This window comes from Sarcophilus harrisii, chromosome 4 (genome assembly GCF_902635505.1).
Source record: "Sarcophilus harrisii chromosome 4, mSarHar1.11, whole genome shotgun sequence".
Classification (NCBI taxonomy): domain Eukaryota; kingdom Metazoa; phylum Chordata; class Mammalia; order Dasyuromorphia; family Dasyuridae; genus Sarcophilus; species Sarcophilus harrisii.
In genome coordinates this window covers 163,822,597-163,850,465 of record NC_045429.1, presented here as the reverse complement: position 1 = coordinate 163,850,465, position 27,869 = coordinate 163,822,597, and the positions used below count along the sequence as shown (strand labels likewise).

The 27,869-nt window shown below is 32.7% G+C and overlaps 1 protein-coding gene and 1 pseudogene across 2 annotated transcripts in view; both read right to left on the bottom strand.

The window, feature by feature from the left end:
* MOXD1 (monooxygenase DBH like 1) overlaps nt 1-27,869 on the bottom strand; it is a 125,861-nt gene that overhangs the window by 85,060 nt on the left and 12,932 nt on the right. For both annotated transcript variants that reach the window (XM_031964251.1, XM_031964250.1), the window contains 3 exons: nt 5,593-5,739; nt 2,815-2,982; nt 2,594-2,677 (listed from right to left, as the gene is read on the bottom strand). In XM_031964251.1, coding sequence (XP_031820111.1) covers nt 2,594-2,677; nt 2,815-2,982; nt 5,593-5,739 — 399 coding nt within the window. The remainder of the gene's footprint in view (nt 1-2,593; nt 2,678-2,814; nt 2,983-5,592; nt 5,740-27,869) is intronic.
* Nucleotides 16,511-17,467, bottom strand: LOC100926580 (annotated as a pseudogene).

Below are 27,869 nucleotides of genomic sequence, written 5' to 3'. Positions count from 1 at the left end.
ACCCTGTTTAAAAATGGAAAATTCTCATTTAAAGAGAACACTGGACTAGAATTTCTTTTTGACATATTGGTATTAAAAGTGAGATAGGAATAGTACATGAAAACAGATCTATATGAGTGGATATTTCATAGCTTTTCAGTTATCTGGCTTAGTAAACATTTCATAGATATCCAATTTTGGTGATGTTACCATTAAATTTGCTTAGATTTTTCTTGTCCTGGGAGACATTCTGCCAACTTAAAACAGTCCACACTTCCATAACTCGGGGAAATATAGAGACACAATAAAATCTAACTTGGTGGTAAGTAATGTACTCTGCTCTATTGCAATGAAAACAGTACAACAAATCCCTTGAGATTTTAGTTGCCAATCATGATTGTCATGGTTATGGTAATGATGATATTACTTTTCCATATAGCACCTTATAAATTACAAACCACTTTTATTATATCTCTTTAAGATAAATAGGACACAATTTTCTTATCCTTAATTTACAGATGAAGAAACTTAAATTAATAGAAGTTATTACTTTTTTTCATTGTCACTTAAGCATTAAGTGGAACAACCAGTAGTCTTCTGAGTATAACTAAAGTTTTTTTCAATCACACCACATTATAGCCATGGCATGCAATTTGACAGATTTCATCATCTCTGAAATATTATCTTAAACTTCACGTTTGCTTTCCAAAAGCAATACTCAATTCTTCGTGTCCCAAAATCAGAGAACTAAAAACTGAATAAAATCCCCATTTTTTTCTTTTTCCAGTGAAGAAAAGACAACTTAATAGTTGTAGAGAGACCAGGTAGAGAAAAACTCCATCATAGAGCTATGCACTATACATAGTTGACACAATAAAAATATTTATGTTGAATTGAGTAAAATATATGATTTCCTGAAAAAGTTTATTTATGCTTCCTGAGGGCAAGAATTGTCATTATACTCTTGTATTCTCATTGCTCATATAGGATATTCACTAATATCTACCCTATTGAAAAAGAGAATGTCATTTCCATAGCAGATGAATCAATTAAGGAATAAAAAGTACCAGACAGAATAAAGGTCTCATTATTTACTAACTATATAACCTTGGGCCATTTAACATTTTGGTGCTTCCATCTTTTTCATCTGTAAACTAACTGGTTTTGACTAGATGATTTCTTTAAAATTAAGCCTGTAGCAATTGCTTAACCTTTCTGCTCAGAATTGGGAAAGTTCTGTTTAAGGAATAACAAGGAGGCTAGGATCATGGAATCACAGAATAGGTAGAGGGGAGTAAAGTATAAAATGATTAGAAATTTAGGAAGAATTCAAGTTCCAAAGGGCTTTAAAAGCCTAAGGATTTTCTTTTTAGTCTTAGAAGTAATAGGGAGCCAATGAAGTATATTGAATAGAGGAGAAATATGTTCACATTTCAGATTTAGAAACATCAATTTTGACAAATTGTAGTGGGAAGAAATGAAGCTGGCAGGTCAGATAGGAAGCCATTGCAATAGTCCAGGCATGGGATAATGAGAATCTGCACCAAAATGGTTACAGTGCCAGAGGAAAGAGAGTCTATAAGAGCCAATATTATTTAAGTAGAAGAGATAGAACTTGGCAACTGATTGGATATGACTGGGGATAGGAGAGATAGAGAGAAGAGGATGATAAATAAGGTTCTCCACTTAATTATATTCTATCTTGCATTGTTGTTGTTCCACAAATGTTAATTTTGTTTCCCAACTATATGTTCTTTGAGAACAGAAGTCACATCAATAATAATGATGAGAATGATAAATAATAATAGGTCATATAGTTTTTTAAGCTTTGCAAAATTCTCATATATATGTATGTGTGTGTGTGTGTGTGTGTGTGTGTGTCTATGTAATTTGATAATTGTGACTCTTTATCCTCCTTGGTGGCTAACACCATGCTGGATACTGCTTAAACAGAATTTGTTCAATGATTGTTTACTTAGCTGCTACCCTCTTGAGTAGAATGTACTGGAAAATATCCATGTTCTACTTCAAGCTGACATCATTGTTACCTTACCTGATAAAATGGTTTATTTTCCATTATTAAAAACAAAACAAAACAAAACATGCATGTGCACATACAAACATATAGATACTCTGCTACTCTTTTTCCTTGGAAAACATTTTATGACTTTTATATAAGAGCAAGATCTATAAATATAAAAATATATTTGAAATGACAGTATTTTCTAAGATTTACTAAACTTGGTGAAATTTAAATCAGTGATTATTTGACTAAATTATTTATTACACTGATCTATGATTCAAAATCACATGATTCCCTCATGTGTGACAAGTTAAAATCTCTTTTCTGTTTATTTGGTATCCTGAAAAGGAGATTAGACATGGAGTCAGAGGACCTAAATGCATGGATCTGCCATCTTTCTGCAAGTAAACCCAGACCAATAATTGAATATACCTGGATTTCAATTTCCTCTTCTAGAAAATAAGAAATTGAGATTAGATGATCCCTAACATCCCAACTAACTTGAAATACATGAGTCTATAATACTTCCTTAAATATAGAAAATCATCACATATCAGCAGACCAAATTTAATCTGTGAATAGTTCCCCTACCTTTATCACATGATGTTTTTCTTGGAAAACAGGTATCTTAAACATTTGGCACCAATATGTTGTGCCTTTATTTGGAATCGGCACCTGTCTTAATAGAAGGGAAGTAAAATATGAAAGTCAGACAACTTTCCCATATAAGCAAAAGCAACTGATTTAGGAAATGCTCTTCATTCCATCAAAACTTTCATTTTAATATAATATATAACCCCAAAGAGACTTACGTTTTTATTTGTCAAGTCAAAATATGGTAAGTCTGTGGGCAAGATGTTCGTTTTCTCTGGATTCAACAATTTTAGACTCTTGGTTCCCCGGTTAGATCCATGGTATTTAGGACCTGATTCACCGATATCTTCATGGTGATAAGCCCATATCACTCTCACTGTGCTTTCCTAAATTAAAAGGTCATCTTATGAAAAGGAAATTCAGACAAATCCTTTCCTTAGAGCATAGCTGATTTAATAAACAAAATCTTTTACAAAACTGGATATATAAAGAAAGAAAGAAAGAAAGAAAGAAAGAAAGAGTAATTATCTATTACCCTTTAATAATATAGGTTGACAATAAATAATAAAGGGTAAAAGCATACATTTATTTTTAATGCCAATATTATAAAAGTAAATAATTTTGAAGACTTTTATAAATTGATAACAAGTGAAATGAGCAGAACCAGAAAAATAATTTGTGTAATAGCAATAACATTATAAAGATGAAAAACTTTGAAAGCTAGAAGAACTCTGAACAATGTATTAATCAGTTATGATTCCAGGGATCATATGATGAAGCAAATTATTTGCCTTCTGACCAGTAGGGAATGGAATGATATTCTCTCTCTCTCTCTCTCTCTCTCTCTCTCTCTCTCTCTCTCTCTCTCTCTTTCTCTCTTTAATAGCCTTTTATTTACAGGTTATACGTATGGGTAACTTTACAGCATTGACAATTGCCAAACCTCTTGTTCCAATTTTTCCCCTCCTTCCCCCCATCCCCTCCCCCAGATGGCAGAATGTCCAGTAGATGTTAAATATATTAAAATATAATTTAGATACACAATAAGTATACATGACCAAACTGTTATTTTGCTGTACAAAAAGAATCAGACTCTGAAATATTGTACAATTAGCCTGTGAAGGAAATCCAAAATTCAGGTGGGCAAAAATATAGGGATTGGGAATTCAATGTAATGGTTCTTAGTCATCTCCCAGAGTTCTTTCACTGGGCGTAGCTGGTTCATTTCATTACTGCTCCATTGGAACTGATTTGGTTCATCTCATTGCTGAGGATGGCCAGGTCCATCAGAATTGGTCATCATATAGTATTGTTGTTGAAGTATATATTGATCTCCTGGCCCTGCTCATTTCACTCAGCATCAGTTCGTGTAAGTCTCTCCAGGCCTTTCTGAAATCATCCTGTTGGTCGTTTCTTATTGAACAATAATATTCCATAATATTCATATACTACAATTTATTCAGCCATCCTCCAATTGATGGGCATCCACTCAGTTTCCAGTTTCTGACCACTAGAAAGAGGGCTGCCACAAATATCCATGCACATACAGATCCCTTTCCCTTCTTTATGATCTCTTTGGGATATAAGCCCAGTAGTAACACTGCTGGATCAAAGTAACTGTGCATACAGCACAGTTTGATAACTTTTTGAGCATAGTTCCAAATTGCTCTCCAGAATGGTTGGATGTATTCACAATTCCACCAACAATGTATCAATGTCCCTGTTTTCCCACATCCTCTCCAACATTCCACATTATCTTACCCTGTCATTCTATCCAATCTGACAGGTGTGTAGTGGCATCTCAGAATTGTCTTAATTTGCATTTCTCTGATTAATAATGGCCTAGAGCATCTTTTCATATGGCTAGAAATAGTTTCAATTTCTTTTTCCGAGAATTGTCTGTTCATATCCTTTGACCATTTATCAATTGGAGAATGGCTTTATTTCTTATAAATTAGAGTCAATTCTCTATATATTTTGGAAATAAGGCCTTTATCAGAAACTTTGACTGTAAAATGTTTTCCCAGTTTATTGCTTCCCTTCTAATCTTGTCTGCATTAGTTTTAGTGCAAGTGCTTGATTCTTAAAGAATATGCTAGAATAAACTGAACTACTGCAGGTCTTATCAAGGTAAGAAGATTTCCACTAACAACCTTTCAGTAAATCACATGTTCATGACCAGCCTAGCTAAATGTGCAGACATATATAATCAGAAATTTGTCTACCAGGTGGATAATTATGTTTTGTATACAACAACTCATAAAGTCCTTCTATTGCGACTTGGAGGGCTTTTAATTTATGTTAATTTTAATGAAATAAAAACAACATATTTGTGAAGTATTAAAAGTATTTTGTTACCCATTTCATTACCTCTAAAATTCTGATCGTATATCTATTTTAAATCACAGAAAGGTATATTACAATTTCAGCTTTCATTGACTGTATAACATTTTTGAAACATAATAGATATATTGGTGTTTTCTTTTAAGAAATGTCTGTACTATAGCTGAAAGACTCACAGATGTTTTAGAGTAGATTTCTAAATACCTTTGATGTTTTCTTATTCATTATAAAAAAACCAAGAATAGATGTATTCCACAGAGCAAGATGATTTTGTTTTATAATTCTTTAAAAATTGCATAGAGGAGTAACTATAGGTTATTTTACTATTTGGAGTTGAGTATATAATTTATTTACAAAATAAAAGGAATGCTGATATTAGTTTTGTGCTCATTTAACAAATAAATATATTTCCATATTTTTCTTAATTATTGCTCATGTCATTCCTATAACATTATCTTTCAGATGAAATATATTAAATCAGGTGAAGGCATCAAATTCTATAAAATATCATTTTTTAAAAACTTTCATATAAATTAAGTGTGATATTGTCTTCAAAATTCATATGTAGGGATGTGATGCTCCCAACTATAACTTTAGATTCATTTCAATGATGCCCACATATATACATAAATTCAGATATTAAACTTTCTTACCGTTATGGTCTTATCGTTTATGTCACAAGTATGTAGCTCCCTGGTAAATTCAATTACAGTGTGTGTGCTATTTTGCATGGCATACTCTAGATGATAATCCTGTTGGGGATCCTTCTTTAATTCTCTATTTATATCTGTAAAATAATCCTGCAGAAAATACAGAAAAGAAAAAAAATTAAAATCTGATTATTATGACCTCAGAAATGAATTGAACTCAAGAAAGTTTACAGAATCTACTGTAACTCTGGTTCTTAGCAAAAATCTTCAAATGACACTTTTGTTTTGGCTCTTTCCAGAGATAAAGTCATAGGATTTGACTTTAGAGATCATCTTCATATGGAAAAGGAGACTAAATTAAAAAGAAGTTTAAAAATCAAATAGCTACAATAGTAAATAGCAAAACCAATATTAAAACCCAAATCTCATTATTTTGAAAGACTTGTTTCCAGTGTAACATTGTGCAACAGAATTGAAAGAAAATCATCTATCCACCACTCTCACAGAAGATATAACGTTGTCTAAAGACAGAATCCTTGCCTCTGAAGGTTTATGACAACACTCTGTGATCCTGTTCTTTTCTATTCTGAGATTTGTTATTATGAGATGTCACTCTACACAGCAGCTGGAGTCGTTCTAGTTAAGAGTAGATATATGAATAAGTTAGGGTATCGTCTCAGAATACTAGATTTTGGAGTGTTTCATAGTCTAATAATAATCCAACAACAATAAAAATCATGACAATAACTATCATTTATTTATATGTCTTTAAGGTTCACAAGTATTTACCATACAAAATTTGCTCGATTTTTAAAACTACAAGTTTTATATTTCTGCAAGATATGCCTGTTTCTCTATGTCTCCAATTAATAGTGCTAAAATATATAAAACATTTAGAACTACTGTTCATTGATCATTTTAGTGACTTATGGGATAAAAAAAAATCTACTAAATGTATTGATAATCTGAATTTATGGTAAAATAACTTTAATTAACAATTATATATATATATATATATATTTATATGTGTATATTGGATAGTAAAAAAGAGAGGTAAGTATTGAATAATGACATTTACAATAATTTTTACTAATATGTAAATTGCCTTTCTAAAAGTACTTCACTAAATAAGTTTGATGCTCTGCAAAATAGAAACAAATATTGGAAAAAGACTTGAATCTGTCTGTGGCCATCACACTCGGATATCTAGCAATCATTCCTGAATTTTGAAACAAAATGGTCAGATGATATTTTTATTTATTTTTCTTGCTTCTTCAACATACTTCTCACGGCAATATTTTTATTTACTTCTCTGTCCTCTTTAATATGATGCTTCTGAAAATTATAATATCTACATTTGATACTTTAATAGGAAGACATTTAGTTCCATACTTAGTTCAGGTTATAGAATATTATAATTTAAAGAATCTGTGAACCCAATTTGCCCAACTTCTTTTGTTTTATAGATGAGGAAAATAAAATCCTAAGAGTTTTCTTGACTTGCTCACAATCACACAGAGAGTAGGTTGTAAAGCTTCAATCATGTGTCAAAAGATTATAGAATTAGAGCTAGAAGTAATCACTGAAATCATCTGGCTTAACCACATCTAGTGTAGGTAAAGAACTGAGGCTAAGAGAATTGAGATTTATTTAAAATTACACAATAAAAGCAAGAGTCGAACTCAGCTCCTCCTGACCCACAGGCTTTGATTCAAAATTTAATAATAATTTTATTATATTATGCTATATTCCCTCTTTTATTTCACTGAGAACTTGTGCTTATCCTGCACAGAACCTATATAAAACATGGAACCTTCATATATCCTATCTGTAGGCATGTTTAGAAATATAGTGGAACAATCAAATTAAAACAACTCTGAAGCCCTACCTTTGACTTCTTAGATAGGCAAAATTGACCCAAAAAATTTAAAAAGAAAGAAAAGAAAATGAAAATTGTTTAACATGCTGCAGCTTAACAGACACATTAACTTACTATTGATAGAGCAGTGTCTTGGTCCTGACATTATGAAAAGCAATGTGGAAATATACTCCCAAATTCACTTAATCATGCATGCTATTTGGTCCAGTTATATCACTATTATTCTTCACATACTTGGGATAGTTAGGGGGATGTCTGCTCCAAGCATGTGAAAACTCCCTCCAATGGGATGTACAAATAAGAACAACTTGTTCCAACAGACATGAAGGCAGTTGATGCTGTGGAGGGCAAAAAGCTTGGTCACTGAAAATGCTAATGTCATCCACTGCATCCTGAGCCACTGGCAGTCACCTTTACTTTTGTCTTGCCATTGGAATTTTGTGACTGAAAATGAGAGCAAGGCTAATGACTTTGAATAACTCTGCCTCACTTAAATTCAATTCACAAGCAAGTCAAGATCTCACCCTTATCATGTCATTGCTATTCTTTGAAAATGAAGGATGAACAATAGTCACTACTAGGCACATCCTATGACGAATTCTAAGGCAGTAAGAATCTATATATCCAAAATTACAAATAGCAGCACTCTTTGTTACAGGAAAGCATTGGAAATAAAGTGGGTATTTGAATTGCTAAGCAAATTTTGCTATAAGTTAGAACATTATTATACTACAAGAAATGACAAACAAGATAAATTTGAGGATAGTTATATTATTTGATGCAGAATAAATTGAGAAGGATCAGGAGAAAAATTTCTGTAATAACTATGGCATGGTAAAGTCAGTTAAAAAATTATTGCATGACTATTATGTACTAATCTCTGTGCTACATTATAGAAATACAAATACAAAATTAAAAAAAAGATAAATCTTTCCCTTAAGGGGCTTATGATCTAATTGAGGAAGATGGCATAGAAAAGGAAGCTAAAGGACAGGGAGTTGGGAGATGATATCTGATACCAGGGGATGATGGAAAATTCTACAGAAATCCAAAAAAAATTAGCCTTTAAGGAGAAAAAGTGAAGCCTGTGAGGAAAACCAAGGAGAAACTCATGTCCCTGCCACCCAGACAAAGGGTTACATTAGAAGGGCAAAAAATATAGAGGAAATGTGAATATCAGGCAGATACAATTTTACAGATAATGAGGCTTCTCAGTGATGAGTTTCCCAGAGAAAGAGGGCATGATAGAAAGAGCTAAAGGAATCAAAAAAGTATAGCATTTGCTTTTCCTAGCCAAAGAAAACCATCTTAGAAAATCTTAGAAACTCTGATCAATGCAATGACCAATTACCTCTCTAGAGGACTGATGATGATTTATGATACTCACCACTTAGCAGAGAAGTAGGAAGTATGGAAAGCACATTGAGATATACTTATTTAGAAAAGAAAAATGTGTGGGTTTGTTTTGCTTGATCATGCTTATTTCTTACAAGGGAGGATTTATTTAATGGGGTTAGGAGGAATTTGGGAAGTTCTAGGAATAATGATAGCAAAAAGAAAAGAGGATTAGTTTAACATTTTAAGAGCACAGAAAAGAAGAGAAGGAGGTTGGCAAAAAACAGACAAGCAGGATGGATTTTAAATATCCATGATAAATTTATTATGTTCTTTTTAAAAATGAAAGCTTTATATAATGATATGTGGCATCACATCACATACAGTTTTCTTTTACTGTTCCATAAGTATGAAAATGTTTATGTTTGTTTATTATTGATAAGTTCAGAATAACAAATCATTGAAAAAAATTGTGGAACTATAAAAACAAAGTAAGCAACAATAAGAATTATAATTCATTTGCCCTGTTTATATACCTTCCCACAGCACCCACAAGGTTAATTTATGTGACTCAGTAACCAATTAGAACAATAGTTCATGACCCCACCAATAGATTTACTTTTACCAGATAGCTAAACACATTAGCTCAGAGTCAAATATATTTAATCAAATAGCAAATAAAGTTAAAGAATTCCTATAACTCATGCAAATATAGTGTACATTACAGTACAGCATTCCATGACATCATTGAAGGGGATACATATATAGATATATATATATATAGAAAAACTATATGGCCAAGTCACATGTATGGAAGGGTAATGTGTGACTAAGATTTACACATTACTAGGGTAATTCATGCCTCAAATTATTTAGAGATGCCTCTGTTAATTAGAAATGTTATTAGATGCTATCTGTAGGCAAGATTTTTTCCATTAGGAAACACTTTCCATACTTTTGTTTCTGTTGGATGTTTCCAGTGGTTTCATGGACACCTGACTTTTTTCTAGTGCTATCTGCTAGACTTCAAGTATCTATTCTCTTTAGGACTATATACTGGTCTATTCAATCAAAGTGGTTAAAAAATATCCTCACTAGCAGAAAGAAATATGGCTCCTTTAGGGTACAGCCAAGGACTCTCAAATAACATCAGTAATCAAAAAGACAAGAAATTCCAGGACTTTCAATCTCCACCTTTTTTTTTTCATATCCCTGCATGTCTACTAGCAACAACAACAAAAAGAAAAAGAAAACAGAAAAAAAAACTACCATTTTGTGTTAAATTATGCTGTTCTATCACAAACTTCTTTGGTCTCTGTATTGTATTAAAGTTAAAATACATAGTTTTTTTTTGTTTTTTTGGTTTTTTTTTTTTTTTTTTTGCTTTATTTAGCATTCAACAAATAATAGATACATAGGAGTATAAGGATGGATGTCCTGGCAACATTTAACTCTCAAAAAAAAAAGTATGAAAAACTTTTAAGTTCAGTTAGTATTTTCTCCATCATTTTAAAGTCTAGATAATCAACAAAAACAATAAATGAAAACCTTAAATCATTGATTTAAAAGAATGTATACATTGATTAGTAAATAATAGTAATAACAGAATCCTAAGAATAATAAATTAAATCTTTTCAAGGGAAAAAAGAAAAGGAAATAATACATTTTGGAGATAAATGATCAGGGTTGGTAAGAGAAATGATTTAGGTGGTAGTGGTTACTTCAAGTACAGGTTAGATAGTCAAAAATAATTTAAATAGGATTCATTTTGGGTAGACTTTGAAGTAAGTTACTTAAAAGATCTTTCCACTTCTAATATTTTGTGACTCATCCAATATCACACAGCCAATATATGTTAGAAGAAGTAAACCCAAGTCTTGCATTTGAAGCTAGCGGCCTATACCAGGCTACCTTTCATAACTTAATTTAGTCTTAGTAAATTTAAATTTGTCAGCTTCTGCCCATGGCTTCACTTTTCAAATCTATTTTCTAATTGTTCGATTCAACTGAATAGACATTTAATAAATATCTACAATATTAGGTAGTTGCTAGGCATCAGAGAAACAAAAGCAAATCACCCCTGTCTTCAAAGGTTCTTAATTCTCCTCTTAGTTACCTATCACCTAAAATGATGGTAAATATACTATAAGTATACAATCTATGCTTATATCCAAATCTCTGATGCTAAAAAATATTAAGCTGAACCCAGGCACTATCATCATTAATGATTAGTTCCATAGCTACACCTTCTATGAATTTGACTGAAAGATGCTTTAAGATATTTTGTCTTTAAGAGCCCAAAGGACCAGGATATTGAGATGACTGTGGCTATGATTCATGAACTGCTAAAACTAGAAGAAAAATTAAAGGTCATAACCCAACCCTCTCATTTTACAGATTAGTAATCTGAAGTTCATAAAGATAAAGTGATTTATCCAATGTCACATAGTAAATTAGTGCCTGTGGGGCTCAGAATTCTAAATTCTTCTTTCAGTGATCCAAATAAAATCCAGATATCCAAAATGTGGATATTTTGGCAACAGGTCTAAATAGTCACTAGACAATTTTATCAGCTTTACTACTTTTTATCAAAATTTTTCTACTTAGTTTTTTTTTTTTTCCTAGGATTTTTAGCATCTTGTCACTATCTATGCTCCTAAGAATTTAAGTACCTATAATGACCAAAGAAAGCATTTATTGTACTTGAATATTCACTGTAGAGCATTTTCTGTAATGTGACCTATAAAAGATTCTTTGTCTAGAATAGAGGGTAGTGCTTGACTGGTATGTTGAAGAGTCCTCCTCAGTTCACTCTGCAAACAGCTGAGAGCTCAACATCTAAAAAGACAGAAGTCAATTATTTGAAAAACACTATAATTGCTTAACCATCAATCAGGAGCAGTGGGAGTCCAAGGAGAAAGATCATTACTAAAAATAGCTGATTCCTCATTATTTAATGAAAAAATTGTGTTAAGGTTACATCTAAAAATTTTGCATAACAAGTACCAAATAATAAATTCCATGTTTGTCTTGTTTTCAATTAATTTGAAGATTATTGTGTAGATACTACTTCAGACTTTTCCCATGAACCCAGGATATTTCCACAACACATGAAACATTCAGATGCAAAGTGAAAAATTCACTGAAATATGTCAAGAGGTCACTTCTCCTAAAGCCCTCACTCAGGGTAAAATTTGATTTTAGTCAGAAACAAAACAGAGTAATTTTGGTTTTGTTTTTGTTAAATGGACAAGTTGAAAAAAATATGCCTTAAGATTTCTCATCTTCAGTTCATTTTTATCAGTTCTCTTATGTTTGTTTCTGGAGCTCAGTAACAGACAATTCACTGTTCAGGGTTATTTTTCTTAAAGTTTTTTTCTCCCTTTCTGATTTTCTTTTAGTTTTATTATATCTTAAGAAAATCTTCCTTAATACCTTCAGATTTAGTGCCTTGTTTTGTTATCTTAAAATGAATCCCCATATTTATCACCTAACATTTTAAAATACTGGTCCATATAAGATTAAGAAGTATAATTAACTGTCTCTTTCCTTTATAGGCAAAATAAAATATACATAGTGGAATGCCAAGTTGTGAACTTAGGTCATCTGATACCATGCCCTAGTATTCCTTCTCCCTTATCACACTGTCTCTGCATCAATAACTTCCTAGCAATGTACCAACAAAATCCATGTTCCTGCTTCAAAGAAGCATGAATTACTAAAGTTGTATCTGAGAGTTATAGATCTCAGAGTCATATCACACTTTAATATATCAGAATGACTGAGCCTCCCCCTTTTCTCTTAGCAATCATTGCAAAATAATCCTGTAATGAACCTATTATTAGAGACTTTAGAAGAATAAATGAAAGCAGATTTTTTTTTCCTGGTTGGAATATACATGCTGTTACTTGTGAATAGTTGGATTGAATTTTAAAAGTTTATTAAACTAAAGCATCTAAACATATTTTCCCATATAAATAATGTCACAAATGGTCTTTAGCATCATACATTCCAAAAACTCAGATCTTTGGCTTCCTTAAAATAACCTAGTTGGCTGACCACATGGCTTAAATAATACTATTATATTAACATCAGTCTATGCTCTGGATACTATGAACAGAAAACCTTTCAATTGGGGGGGGGGGATAGGGAAAGGAAAGAAAAAGAGAGGCTAGATGGAAGAAAAAGGAGAAGATTTTCTTCTCCCTTTCCCAAGGAGATGATCAAGCTAAGGTAAAATTTTGCAATTTGTGAAGTTTGTCTTTGATATCGCCATCTATTTTTTTTTTCTTTCCTTTCCTAAAAGAATGATTCCTTTCCACTCAGGTTGATCTCATTACTACAGTTCAACCAGGTCTACCCTAATCCCATCCCCCTCAACTGATAACATCTTCCAAAATTGTTTATGTTTCTTTCCCCACAATTTAAATTCCATTCCCTGAGAGTAGATGGTCTGGACTGAGTGTCACAAAAGAATCAAAAAGCTAATACAGAGAACCAAGCAGCAAGAAAAAAAAAGTTAAAAGACATTTTTCAGATCATGAGAGAGAAGATACAATGAAGCTAAATCTAATAGATAATCAGATTTCTGCTTAAACATTAGCTCCTATAAAATTACATTTCTTTCTGTCCTTTTAAGGATTAGCAAGAATATATTAACAACCAAATGTAATGTAGATTGTGTTGAATTATTTAGAAAAAGGTCTCTTAGGGGTAGCTAGGTGGTACAGTGGATAGAGCAACAACCCTGAAGTCAAGAGGACCTGAGTTCAAATCTGGTTTTAGACACTAAACACTACCTAACTGTGAACCTGAGCAAGTTACTTAACCCCAATTACCTCAGAAAAAAAAAAAAAAAAAAAAAAAAAAAAAAAAGTCTCTTAATAATTAACTCTTCTCTCTTCCTACATCCTACCCCAACAAGAAAACTGAATGAGAGGTAGGACTGCATAGTGGATAGAGAGAAAGCTGGACTCAGTGAAGAAAATTCTATTCAAATTTAGTCTTTTGATACATCCTGATGTTTGATCCTAGACAAATTAACTTTTCTATGTCTTTGCCAACTGTCTAAAAATGTAAATTCTAGAGAAGGTACAGCTTGTATAAGCAGATCTTTCCTCACCAGGCATCCCCTCTAATCAGTGAAGTCACAGATCCAATTCCTCTCCCTAGCAAAAATCAGGGAGAGCAAAAACCCATCATCAAAACCAAGAGGTATGGCAAAAGCACTGCAAGCTGAAAAAACAAATTAGCCGAGAGCAAAATGAAGACAATAGATTCATTTCAAATATGTGTATGTCAAAGCAGAATTTTCAGCAAGATACAGAATTTATAATGTTATTACTTCCAAGACCACTGATAATGCACAAAGTTCAAGTGACTTCCTTCTTAGGGAAGAAAATAACAGACATGAAAAAATACAAGGATCAAGTCAATAAGCATTTATTAAGTACTACATTGTACCAGGAGGATGCTAAGTGCTGAAATTACAAATGCAAGCAAAAAGAAAGACTGTTCATGACCTCAAAGAAATTGGTTTTTAAAAATTAAGCTTTTTAGTTTTGATTTCTTCTGATTTTTACATCATCTTTTTACCTCAGTTCTTCACCTGGAAAATGAATTGGAAAGTGAAATGATAAAACCACTCCATTATCTGCCAAATTCAAAAGAGGTCAAAAAGAGTCAGAAATAAACAAGCAACAACAAGATAATATTTTTGTCTGAATAGGGATTTTCTTCTTATCAATGGTTTCCTAAGGGTAACAGTAACAGTAGGTTCAGTAACAGTATCTCTGATCCAAAGGGTGTGGGCATTTTTATTCACTATTTATTTAGTCACTTTATTTATACCAATTTGCTTTTCAAAATGATTGTACCATTTCACAACTCCATCAATAATGTGGTGAATGCCTATCATTCCATAACCATTCCACTATTGACTATTAGTGTTTTCTGTCATCTTTACCAATTTGCAGGATGTGAGATGAAATCTCAGTGTTGTTTTGATGTACATTTCTTATTATTAATAACTTGGAACATGATTTCTTGTTGTTTTCAATAACTTGCAGTTTTACTTTTGAAAACTGGGGAATAACACATATAATTTATATGTATGTACATATACATGATTGTATATGTGTTTATATACACATGTGCACAAATATGTATATACATGCATGTGTATAAATTAATTCTATGAAATTTGGTACAAATATTTTTTTTCCTTTTGATCACTTCATTTTTAATCTTATGTATATTACTTTTGTCTGTATAACAGTTTTTCAGTTTTATGTAATCAAAGTTAACCTATTATATCTTTTAAAATTGCTTCTATTTTCTGTTGACTAAAGAAACATCTTCTACCCATAGCTATAAGAGGTAGATGATCTGCTTATCTTTCAATTTTTTATAGTATGATCTTTAACATTAAAAAAAGCTGGAAGTTTTGTTTTTTATTCCCCAGGCCAAGATCCAAGTTGTCTAAGACCTGTGTCAAAGAGGGAATGTGGGGTGGGGCATGATGATATAAGGTCATATATCAATAGAGTAGCAAGTTTAAAAAAAAAAACAAAAAAAACAACTAGCAACAGTATAGTCAGTTCCAGGAGTAGAACAAGGTATATGTTACAATTTCTAGTTCAGTCTGAAGTCTGCCTCGGCAAGAATATTAAACCAAAGAGGAACCTGCAGATCTTCTACTCTGAATCACCAGAGCTTCCCAGTTGGATGATAATGACTAAGTGCAACAGGTATCTACTGTTGCTCAGACCAGGGGAAAAATAATCTGATTTTCTCCTGGATAATAGCATTTGGGAGCCTGAAGGTCACTAGCTTTTATGTGTTTTTATAAATTAATGAGTGTCAGAAGGAAAATTATAAAAGAGATGAAAGTTATGGAAGAAAGAGTTAGAAAGGGAATTAATTAAAAAGTATTAAAAATACTTTGTTCAAGTAATTAATATTGGAAATTAGAATGAACCAAGGAGAAGCCAATGAGTTCATGAAACATCAAGAAATGTTGAAAACAAGACTGTAAAAAGAAAATACAAACTATCTCATGCTTATCTTGAGGAACTATCTTAAAAAATCCTATTTGTCATCAATCTATTGATACTAAAAACAAATGACATAAAACAGATTTAAGAAGAAACAATTTAAAAATCATTGGACTACCTGAATACTATCACCAGAAAAAGAGCCTCGACATCATATTTCTTTTTTTTTAATTATTTAAAAAACAGAATAAGAAAAAAAAGAAAAAAACAGAAAAGGAATGCAAAACAAAATGAAACAAAACAAAAAAGAACATTGTCGTGCCCAGTAGAATATCGGGGAGGATTCAAAATATATAACAAGAAATTACTAGTTCAAGAAAGTTTTTATATATTAGTAGAAGAAATTATGTTCATGAGTATCCATCTTTATTTTTTACTTCCTTGCCAATTTTTCTTTTGTTCTCTGCTGCACACACCAAAAGATGTGTAAAGAAAAAGTAAAAAGTAAAAAATTACTTTATTCTTTTTTTCCCCCTTTTCACCATCCCCCCCCCCACCTTCAAGCAGGCTATAGTTAAGAAAGGATATATTTATGTATACATTTATATACATACAGTTGATATATTTATGTATATATTTATATATACACATAACACATACACACACACACACACACACACACACATCTTTCCTATTCCTGCTGACCCTTTGCTTTAATTCTGCTTCTAACTTGTCTTGTAATATTACTTTATCTCCAACCCATGGATCCCTCACTTGTTTTTTTTTTTTTTTCCTCTCATCCTTTGTTTTCCTATCTGCCCATTCCTCCCCCCTTCTTTCTTTTTTTTTCAGGAAGTAAAGAGCTTTTATTTAAGAAGTTGGCTGCGAGGGGAAACAAAACACAGAAAAAAGGGGACATTAGACACAAGGAGCTATTGGGAAGAGGCTATGATGCCAGAAACACTCTCAAAATGAATCTTTCCCACAATGTTCTTGGGCTTGATACACTTCTCTTGGCTGCAAATGAAAATCTGTACTATTTCACTGGAGCTCCAGTCATATTTGCTCATCCACGCTTTCAGCTGGTTGTCTGCCAGATGACCCAGCATCTTATCAAGCAGGCAGTGGTCAACATGCTGATACATGATGCTCACCATGTGGCAGATAAATTTTTGGACTGAGTCTTCAAAGCCTGTGATGCCATTAAGGAGAAGTAGATGCATATACTCATCCAGGGCATGCCAGAAAGCTTAGAAATGACAGGTCTTCAGCAAGTCTCACAAGTACAAGATGTGCCTCATAGACTGTTCTTCTGGGTGAGCCTGGTCAATCATGCACTTGCACAGAGTGAAGTCTGTGTGGGGGAGATTGGTGAGAGCCTTCAGCAGAATCTGGGCTGTCACCATGGTCTGGAAGAAGGCTGGTTGAACTGATATAGCTTGAGCACAGATGTTGCCTTCCAGATCATAGGCATTCTCCTTGACCTGGTTCCAGGGTAGCCAGGTTCGCAGGATTGTACTTGTGGATTCCCTTGAATAGCTTGCCTACGTTGGCATGCATCTGCTTGAACAGAGGCATGTATTCCTCCTGTTCGAAAGCCTCCTTTCTTATTCCTTTATAGATTTTGGGGAGTACTATATCTTTTAGGGTATATATGTAGTATTGCCTATTTAACTCATTCCAGATGTGAGTAGATTTTCAGAATTATGAACCTTCCTCCTTCCTCTAATGCCTCTGTGTCTATTCTTCCTCTGCACCTCATTTGTATAACATCATTACTATCTTTACCTTAACTCTACCTTTGAGCTGCACTATTGTTAATATAAATCTTAAAAGTATTTCCCATATAAAATGTGTGTATATATTTTATATACATATACAATTTTATATGCATAAACAATTTGTCCATGTTGAGTTCCTTAAAATTGATCTTTGATATTGTCTCTTGTAAAATTTTCTATTAAATTTGGGATTGATTGACAAGTTCATTGAATGCCCATGTGATACTATAGATAATTTTGCTGGATATTTTATTTTAGGGGTTGCAGGCCTAGATCTTTTGATTGTCAATAAATATGATTTCAGGATCTGTGATCTTTTATTATGGCTGCAGATAAGTCCTGTACAATTCTAATTGTAGCTCCAGCATATTTGAATTGTTTTTTTCTTGTTTTTTGCAAAATTTTCTCTTTGATTGGGGGTTTCAAAATTTATCAATAATGCTTCTAAGTGTTTTCCACAAAGGGTCTCATTGAGATGATTATTGGTAGGTTTTTTTTTTCTATTTCTACTTTCCCCTCATATTCTATCACACCAGGATAATGTTTTTGAATGTTTCTTGCATTATTATGTCAAGATTTTTTTTTAGTCTCAACTTTCAGGCAGTTCAATTATTTTCTCTTTTTGATCTGTTCTCCAGATATGTTGTTTTTCTTATAAGATGTTTCACATTCTATTTTTTTTATTCTTTTTAATCTGTTTTGTTATTTCTTGGTCTCTCATAGCTTCACTGATTTCCCCTTGCACAATTCTAATTTTCATCTTTGAGACTCTGTATCTCTTTTTCTAGTTGGTTAACATTTTTTCATAATCTTCTAGTTTTTCTTGGACGGTTTTATTTGTATTTTTTCAGTTTTTTCTCAATGTCTCTCATTTGATTATTAAATTCTTTTTTGAATTCTTGTATAAATTCTCTCTGGGTAGGGAACCATTTCACATAATTCTTGGAGCAAAAGGTTTTTTTTTTTTTTTTTTACTTCAGTGTCCTTCTCTGAAGATGAACCCTGATCTTGCCTGTTCCCTTAGTAAGTTTCTGTGTTTGGGTACTTTCTTCTTTGCCAATTCATTTTTTTTAATAAGAGGTAAAAGTTTAAGCACCTCTAATTCTGGGATGGGGAGGGATGGTGCCTCTGGTTTTCCTTCAACTCTCCTATCTGACATGGGATTCCAAAACAAAAGTTCTCCCTTGCAGCAAGTACCAGCAGTCAGCAGCCTCCCTGCTCCACTGCGTCTGCACTCACCAGATGCTGATTCCTTCTTGCCCAGGGCTGCATTTCAGCAGCACAACTGGGCCTGGTGTTTCTAATCAGCAGAGATTCACTATGTGTTCCCTTTTCCTGAATTAAGAACCATACTCCACAAGTTGTCCAGGAAGTGAAAATTTATGTGATTCTTGTTGATGCTCCAGCCCCACCCAACTTATCTTAGGGGTCCCCATTTTAAGTTTCTGGGGAGCTAGCCTAGAGGTGTTTGCATTTCACATGGGTTAATCTTCTGCCCAGGATCTTTCTTTGGATCTTCTCTAATAGTATCTTGATTTTTCACCAGTCTGTATTCACCCTGAGGCACAAATTTGTTCTACATGTGACGGAAGAAGTGAAATTTATCAACTTATACCACCATTTTCCCAGAATCCTCTCCCTAGATATCATATTTTACAAGTTTAGGATTGGGGAGGTATGGTTATTGGTACCACATTCTGCAAAAGAGCAAGACAAACTAAAACATATCCAGAAAACTATGGCCAGAGTAGCAAAAATCCTAGGGACATGCCTGCTGAAGAGCATTTAAAGATTTGGAATAGATAAAATAAATATAATTTTACTAAAACTTTTTTTATTTTCAAAACATATGCATGGACAATTTTTCAACATTGACCCTTACAAAAACTTTTGTTCCAAATTCCTCCCACTTCCTCCATCTCCTCTTCTAGATGGCAAGTAATCTAATATATGTTAAACAGGTTTTAAAAATGTTAAAACCAATATATATATATATATATATATTTACAGATATATGCAGATTTATACAATTAACATGTTGCACAAGAAAAATCGGATCAAAAAGGAATAAAAATAAGAAAGAAAACAAAATAGAAAAAAAAAGCAAAAAGCAAACAATAACAAGTGAAAATACTGTGTTGTGTGATACACAGGAAAAGATGTGTTGTAGATGGCTCTCTTCATCACAAGATAATTGGAACTGGCCTCAATTATCTCATTGTTGAAAAGAAACATGTCCATCAGAATTGATTTTTGTATAATCTTATTGTTGCTGTATACAATGATCTCCTGGTTCTGCTCACTTCATTTAGCATCAATTCATTTAAGTCTCTCCAGGCTTCTCTGAAATCATTCTGCTGATCATTTCTTACAGAACAATCATATTCCATAAAATTCATATACCTTAACTTATTCAGCCATTCTCTAACTGCTCCACTCAAGTGGCATCCACTCAAGTTCCAGTTTCTTGCCAACATAAAAAGGGCTGCCACAAACATTTCTGTACATGTGAGTCCCTTTCCTTCCTTTAAGATCGCTCTAGGATGTAAGCCCCATAGAAACACTGCTGGATCAAAGGGTATGCATAGTTTGATAACTTTTTGAGCATAGTTCCAAATTGCTCTCCAGAATGGCTAGATCCATTCACAATTCCACCAACAATGTATTAGTGTCCCAGTTTTCCTACATGCCCTCCAACACTCATCATTTACTTTTCCTGTCATCTTAGCCAATCTGAGACTTGTGTAGTGATAGCTCAAGAGTTGTCTTAATTTGCATTTCTCTGATCAATAGTGATTTAGAGCACTTTTTCATATGACTAGAAATGGTTTTAATTTCTTCATTTGAAAATTGTTCATATCCTTTGACCATTTATTAATTGGAGAATGGCTTGAATTCTTATAAATTTGTGTCAATTCTCTATATATTTTAGAAATGAGGCCTTTATCAGAACCCTTAAATGTAAAAAATGTTTTCCCAATTAATTGCTTCCCTTCTAATCTTGTCTGCATTAGTTTTGTTGGTATAAAACCTTTTCAACTTAATATAATAAAAATTAACTATTTGGTGGTCAATAACAAGTTCCAATTCTTCTTTGGTCACAATTTTTTCTTTCTCCACAGATCTGAGAGATAAACTATCCAATGTTCTATTAATTTGCTTATAATATCACTCTTTTATGTCTAAATCATGGGCCCATTTCGACCTTATCTTGGTATATGGTTTTAAATGTGGGTCATACCTAGTTTCTGCCATACTAGTTTCCAATTTTCCCAAGAGGTTTTTATTTATTTATTTTTTTTTTTTTTTTATCAAATAGTGAGTTCTTATCCTAAAAGCTGGGGTCCTTGGGCTTGTCAAACACTAGATTACATGGTCATTGACTATTTTGACCTGTGAATCTAACATGATCAACTATTTTTATTTCTTAGCCAGTACCAAATAATTTTGATGACTGCTGTTTTGTAATATAGTTTTAGATCTAGTACAGTTAGGCCACATTCATTTGCATTTTTTTTTTCATAAATTTCCTTGAAACTCTTGACCTTTTGTTCTTCCAAATGGACTTTCTTCTTATTTTTTTTTCTAGATTTGTAAAATTTCTTGGAAGTTTGATTGGTATGGCACTAAGTATATTAATTTAAGTAGTATTGTTATTTTTAATTATATTTGCTCAGCCTATCCATGAAATCTTGATAATTTTACAATTGATCAGATCTGACTTTGTGTGGAAAGTGTTTTGAAGTTATGTTCATATAATTCCTGACTTTTCCTTGGTAGGTACACTCCCAAATATTTTATATTATCTACATTTATTTTAAATGGAATTTCTCTTTGTATCTCTTGCTGCTGGACTTTGTTGGTAATATATAAAAAATGCTGATGATTTATGTGAACTTATTTTGTATCCTGCAACTTTGATAAAGTGGTGAATTGTTTCTAGTAGTTTTTTAATTGATTCTCTAGGATTTTCTAAGTATACCATCATCATCTGCAAAGAATGATAATTTGGTTTCCTCATTACGTAGTCTAATCCCTTTAAACTCTTTTCCTTCTCTTATTGCCAAAGCTAACATTTCTAATAAAATATAATGAATAATAAGCATTATTATTGTAGTGGGCAACCTCGTTTCACTTCTAATCTTATTGGGAATGCATCTAGTTTGTCCCCATTGCATATGATGCTTACTGATGGTTTTAAATAGAGGCTACTGATCATTTTAAGAAAAACTCCATTTATTCCTATACTCTCTAGTGTTTTTAATAAGAATGGATTTTGGATTTTGTTAAATGCTTTTTCTATATCTCTTGAAATAATCATATGATTTTTGTTAGTTTATTGATATAGTCAATTATCTTAATAGTTTTCCTAATATTAAACCAGGAGTGCATGTATGGTATATATCCTACTTGGTCATGGTGTATGACTGGGGATGACTTGCTGTAATCTCTTTACTGATTTTTTTTTTTTTTTAGATTTTTGCATCAATATTCATTAGGGAAATTGGGAAATTGGACTATAATTTTCTTTCTCTGTTTTGACCCTACCTGGTTTCAGTATCAGCACCATATCTGTATCATAAAAGAAATTTGATAGGACTCCTTCTTTCCCTATAAAATAAATATATTTTTGATAAAGAAGCTATAACCAAGTCTATGCCTATCATTAGCTGCTCTGCATTATTCTTGCTTTTTATAATTTTCTTTTTTCCTCTATTTCTAAACTGATAAATTCATAAACTACTCCAAAATGCTTGTTTCCTCAGAATAGCTGCTAACCAAAGTTTTTCTAATATCTTAAAACCATGTTGGTAAAATTCACATTAATAGAATTTAGTCCAATGTTATTTAGAATGAATATTTTAGTTTCTTTAGTTAGTCTTTGTCAGACTCAACAAAATTCAAACTCATAATGAATTCTACTCTAGAATGACATTTTTAGAAAGATTCCATTGTATTTACAATTCAAAAATCTTGCTTTAAAGAGAACTTTAACTTTCAAGTTATTAATATGATGGCATTAAAATTTACTTAGTACCTACCAATGTTTTAATTAATTACAAAAGATAAAGATCATCTATATGCAATATTCAAAGTGATGACTCTTTAATTAAATAATCCTAACACAATTTATATAAGAAAACATTACCAAATAATGAAATAACTTGAATGAAATATGTAAAATGTAATAATATATCATACAATTTCAGAAATCATATATTTTAAATAATTTTATATTGCATCTTCCATTGCAATATTGCCATCAATTACCCAGGACAATACCATTCTTTAAGAAAATTTAATTTTTTGAAATGGCATAGAAGTATCATTACTAAAATGCATTTTAATGGTATATTTTACTTTTGTCCATTAAAGTATTTTTTTAAAGAATTTTTAAAAAAGCAACAACTGACATATAAATTATAAGACTGGAGTCTATCCTAAAAATAGACATTAATAGAAGTTAAAATATAGTTGATATCTATCACATGGAAATGGAAATAACATTAGAAATGATAGCTTTGATTATCTATGGGCCTAATGAGAATTCTTGTTAATATGTTTTTCATACATCCTGATTTCCTTTTTCCTCCTTTTAATATAAATCCTAGAAAAATTTTCTCACTGGTGCTAGAAAAAGTAGAATGGAATACAAGCTCTAATGAGAGTAATAAAAACTATGAAGAGATCCTGTTGGGCCTTGGAGAATATAAGCACAGCTGCTGTAGGAACCTTAAGAAAAATGTAACCATCTGTCATCATATACTTCAACAGGTGCAGATAGTGGTATTTTAAAAATAAGTATTTCAAAAGCTTTATTACTTCAAAGATTGTTGGTTTTAAAATCAATTTTCCATGAAGCATGTAATGGTAGTTTGATGATATTGCCAGTTACAATAGTAAATATCTCTATGCTGAAGAGAATCTTTGATCCTGAAAATTCTCAAGTTACCAACCAAGTACATAAACACCACATCTACAATTGGGCCTACTAGCTTCTCATCCCTACCAAAAGATCATAGGTATATGGCACATTGATTTTAATTAAAGTAGTCTCTTTAATTCAAAATATTTGATATTTGGAAGTGGACACAATGGGAGAGATATACCCTATCTGAATAGAAGTAACAGTTCAGATAAAGCAGAAACTTTCTGGTTTAATGAGAGAACCTTTTATTGTGCACAGATATTTATAAGAATAAACATTTATAAATGTTGGAATCTTTACTAAAGTGTTAAGACATTTCTTTACAAAGTGTTAAAGACATAGGAGTTAATTTATTCTTAAGAGTTATTTTGGGCCAGAACTTGAAACAAGATACTAAGTGGAACTGATTGAACAACGCTTGTGTTCACACCTTTAGAGAGCTGAAGTATCTAAGTACTCAATGGAGTTCACACGAGAATTCAGGGCTGGCTTAGTCTGTATTCACACCTCTCTCAGGACCAGAGAGTACTCTGGGAGATAACCCAGAATCCCTCTCCCTCCAAAAGGCGGAGTTAACCTTTGGGAGATCACATAAATGAAGGAAGCTCTTGGAGCAAGAAAAGGAATTTTCTCCGGAACATCAACAGGGCTCTGAGACAGAACAATCTGGAAGAAAAGACTACTCGCCACAGACTGGAGATTGAGAAGCCACGATTCAGAGCTGGCTGGAGGCTGAAGAAAGCAGAGGCAGAAGCCAAGGACAAAGCTCCAAGATCTCTTGGAGCCAGGCAGAGAGCTAGCTGTGATTTTGGATTAATTATTGATTGTAACTGAGACTAAAACGGCACTTCAAGGAAAACCATCACATATAAATTTCTTTAAGATTTGCAGAGTACTTAGGGTGTATATGTGTAAGTATATTTTATGTAAATATATAAAATTTTATTTGAGGCTCACAGACCTTTGAGGTAGGTGTTATAATTATGATATTTAAAAATTATTTCCACTTGACAAATGAGGAAACTGCATAAAATTATTCTCCTGAGATCAAATATCTGATCAATATTTGGGGAAAGATTTGAACTTGTCTTACTGACTCTATTCCTTATGCTACATAATACTGATAGATAAAGAGACAGACAGACAGACAAAAGACAGAGAGAGAGAGAGAGAAAGACAGAGAGAGAGAGAGAGAGAGAGAGAAAGGGAGGGAAGGAGGGAGAGAGAGAGGGGGAGGGAGGGCGAGAGAGACTGGTCCTGTTTATGTCAATGACAGATATGCCAAGTTTAGGACACTCTTTCTCCTGATACATTGGCACTTTCTCTACAACTCTACAACTTTTTAAAAAGATAAACAGAAAGGTTAAGTGATTTGTTCTGAGTTACCAAGCCAATAGATATCATAGACAAGACCTGAACCCAGCTTTTCCTGGTTCTGAGATTGGCTATACTTTTGTTGTTGTTGAGCCATTTTTTATCAGTCACGTCCAACTCTTCATGACCCTATCTGAAATTTTCTTTGTAAAGATACAATAGCTGTTTGCCATTTCCTTCTCTATTTCACTTTACAGATGAAGAAACTGAGGCAAACAGGGTTAAGTGACTTGTCCAGGATCACTCAGCTAGAGTCTAAGGCCAGATTTGAACTCAGGCAAATTATTTTCTGACTCTAGGCCCAACACTCTATCCATTGCATCATCTAGATACCATATTCCATAATAATCAACCTAAATTCTCTAGTGATTATAAATGTGTAAGAAAATACAGGAAGAAATATGAAGCCTGGCCCAAATAATCTTGAGAAAAAGACACTATGGAATGTGAACCATAACACACAGCATTTCCAATCCCTCTGTTTTTGTCCGCTTGTATTTTTTATTTCCCTCTCAGGTTAACTTTACCTTATTTCTAAGTCCATTTTTTTCTTGTGCAGCAAAATACCTGAATGGATATGTATACATAAATTGTATTTAACATATACGTTAACATATTTAACATGTATTGGTCTACCTACCATCTGGGGGAGGAGTGGAGAGAAGGAGGGGAAAAGTTGGAACAGAAGGTTTTGCAAGAATCAGTGCTGAAAAATGATCCATGCATATATCTTGTAAATAAAAAGCTATAATAATAAAAAAGAAAAAGACATTATGTTCTGATAATTTTGAAATAAAACTTGTCCATTGCACATAAGATTTAAAAGAATTAATTTGGATGTACTTATTCTCTTATTTTCCCCCTATATACTGCTTATATACTCAGGTCTTCTTCCTGGTTTGCATACTTTTTAAGTGACTGCTACTTCCTTCACAATCATCCTATATGTCCTCTTCTTCATAGCCAAACTCTTTGAAAGAATTTTGGAATTTGAGGGATACCAGAAACAATATTACAGCAACCATTTGAAAATTTTAGTTCAGCAATTCTCAATTTCTGTTATGTTCTCCAATCCTTCCAATATGATTTTGAGCCAAATCTCATGATAGAAACCACTCTTTCCAAAATTATCAATGTTCTCCTTACTGCTGGTGACTTATTCTTGGTTACTATCTTCCTTACCTTTAGAGTTTGTCTCTGAACAATCTCTTCTCCTTCTGTAAGCTCTACCATGGCTTTCCTATTAGTCTTATTATTTCTTCTTAGCCTCTTTTTCCAAGTCAACTTCCATATCTTCCATTAACATGAATGCTCCTCACTATCTCATCTTTCCAGGAATTTTTCTATAAAATTGTGATCATCTTCTCTCTTTTCCTTTCGTCTCTGTTTCTCTCTATCTCTCTGTCTGTCTCTCTCTGTGTCTCTTTTTCTCTATTTCTCTGTCTGAATATCTGTCTGTCTCTTTTTGTCTCTGTCTCCCATTCTGTCTCTCTATCTTTGTCTTTGTTTCTGTGTGTATGTGTATGTCTCTGTCTTTGTCTCTCTTTCTGCTGTCTGTCTGTCTCCCACTCTATCTCTCTATGTCTCTGTGTGGTGTATATGTGTATTCTCTCTCTCTCTCTCTGTGTGTGTGTGTGTGTGTGTCTTCTATTCTATTTCTCTCTGTCTCTCTCTCTGCCTCTTTCTATATGTCTAAGTCTGTCTCCCATTCTATCTTTCTCTGTGAGTCTCTCTGTCTCTTCCTCTCCCAGTTTTTCTCACTTGTCTCTGTGTCTATTTTTGTCTGTCTGTCTCCCACTCTCTTTCTGTGTCCCCCGTGTCTCTGTGTTTGTGTTTGTCTGTCTGCCTGTCTACCTCTCTCTCTCTCTCTTTTTCACACACACACACACACACACACACAAGCACATAAGCTCACAGGCACTCAATTAACATTTCTATACACATGACTTCCAAATACATAATACATAGCTTGCTCTCTCCTATGCTTTAGCTTCACAACACTAGTTAAATGAGAGGCAAAGATGGCCATACTTTTCATCCAAATAAGATTGTATCTTCCTCCTAAAAACTCATCCCTCCTTCATACTTTACTATTTACTACTTAACTCTTCTAATTTAGCTTTTCACATGATTTTCCTTCATTTTTCCCAAATTGGACTTAAGTTTGAGTTATTTCTCAGATTTGATTTTCAATATGCAACTTGCATGCCTCTAAACAGATTTTTGTTTTTTGAATTTTTTTTTTGAAATGTTTTTTGAATTGGATTGAATTTTAACAGTGGGCCATTAGCATTGCTTCTGAAGTTATCTCATTCTAAAACTTTTCCTTTCATAGAAGTTTTCCTTCCTTCCTTCCTTCCTTCCTTCCTTCCTTCCTTCCTTCCTTCCTTCCTTCCTTCTTCTTTCCTGAACATTCTTTCATTAGATTTGTTCACATAGGCAATAATATACTATTGTAGACATTAATATAATGGGTTAAATGGTGCTAACCTGTAAAGATTGTCTTTTCTAATTCATGAAAAAACTTCCAAAAGTTTTTATCTGTCTTATATAGTAGATTCACTTCTACCTTTATACATTTTCCTTTTTCACTTTTTTTGGCACTTAAACTTGTTGAAGTAATCACCCAACAATGGGAAGAAATTTTTGACTAGTAAAAGATAACAGGAATGTGAACTTCCATAATTCATCAAAATGATGTATCTTCTGTGAATTCTCTAAGACTCCCTGCTAAAATTTATTTGTATCTACACAGTTACACAGTATCTACACAGTAACATACATGTTACACAATATAACTCCTCCCCCCAAATCTATGATATATACTACATATTACTTAGAAAATACTAATTTTAAAAATAACCTTTTTTTAAAAAAAAAGATCTGTTCATGGTAACACATTTAAGATTTATTTCAAATAGGCTCATTCATATCTCAGTAGATCTGTCTCCCCTTATTGTGTATTTACTTAACTCCACATGTAGAAT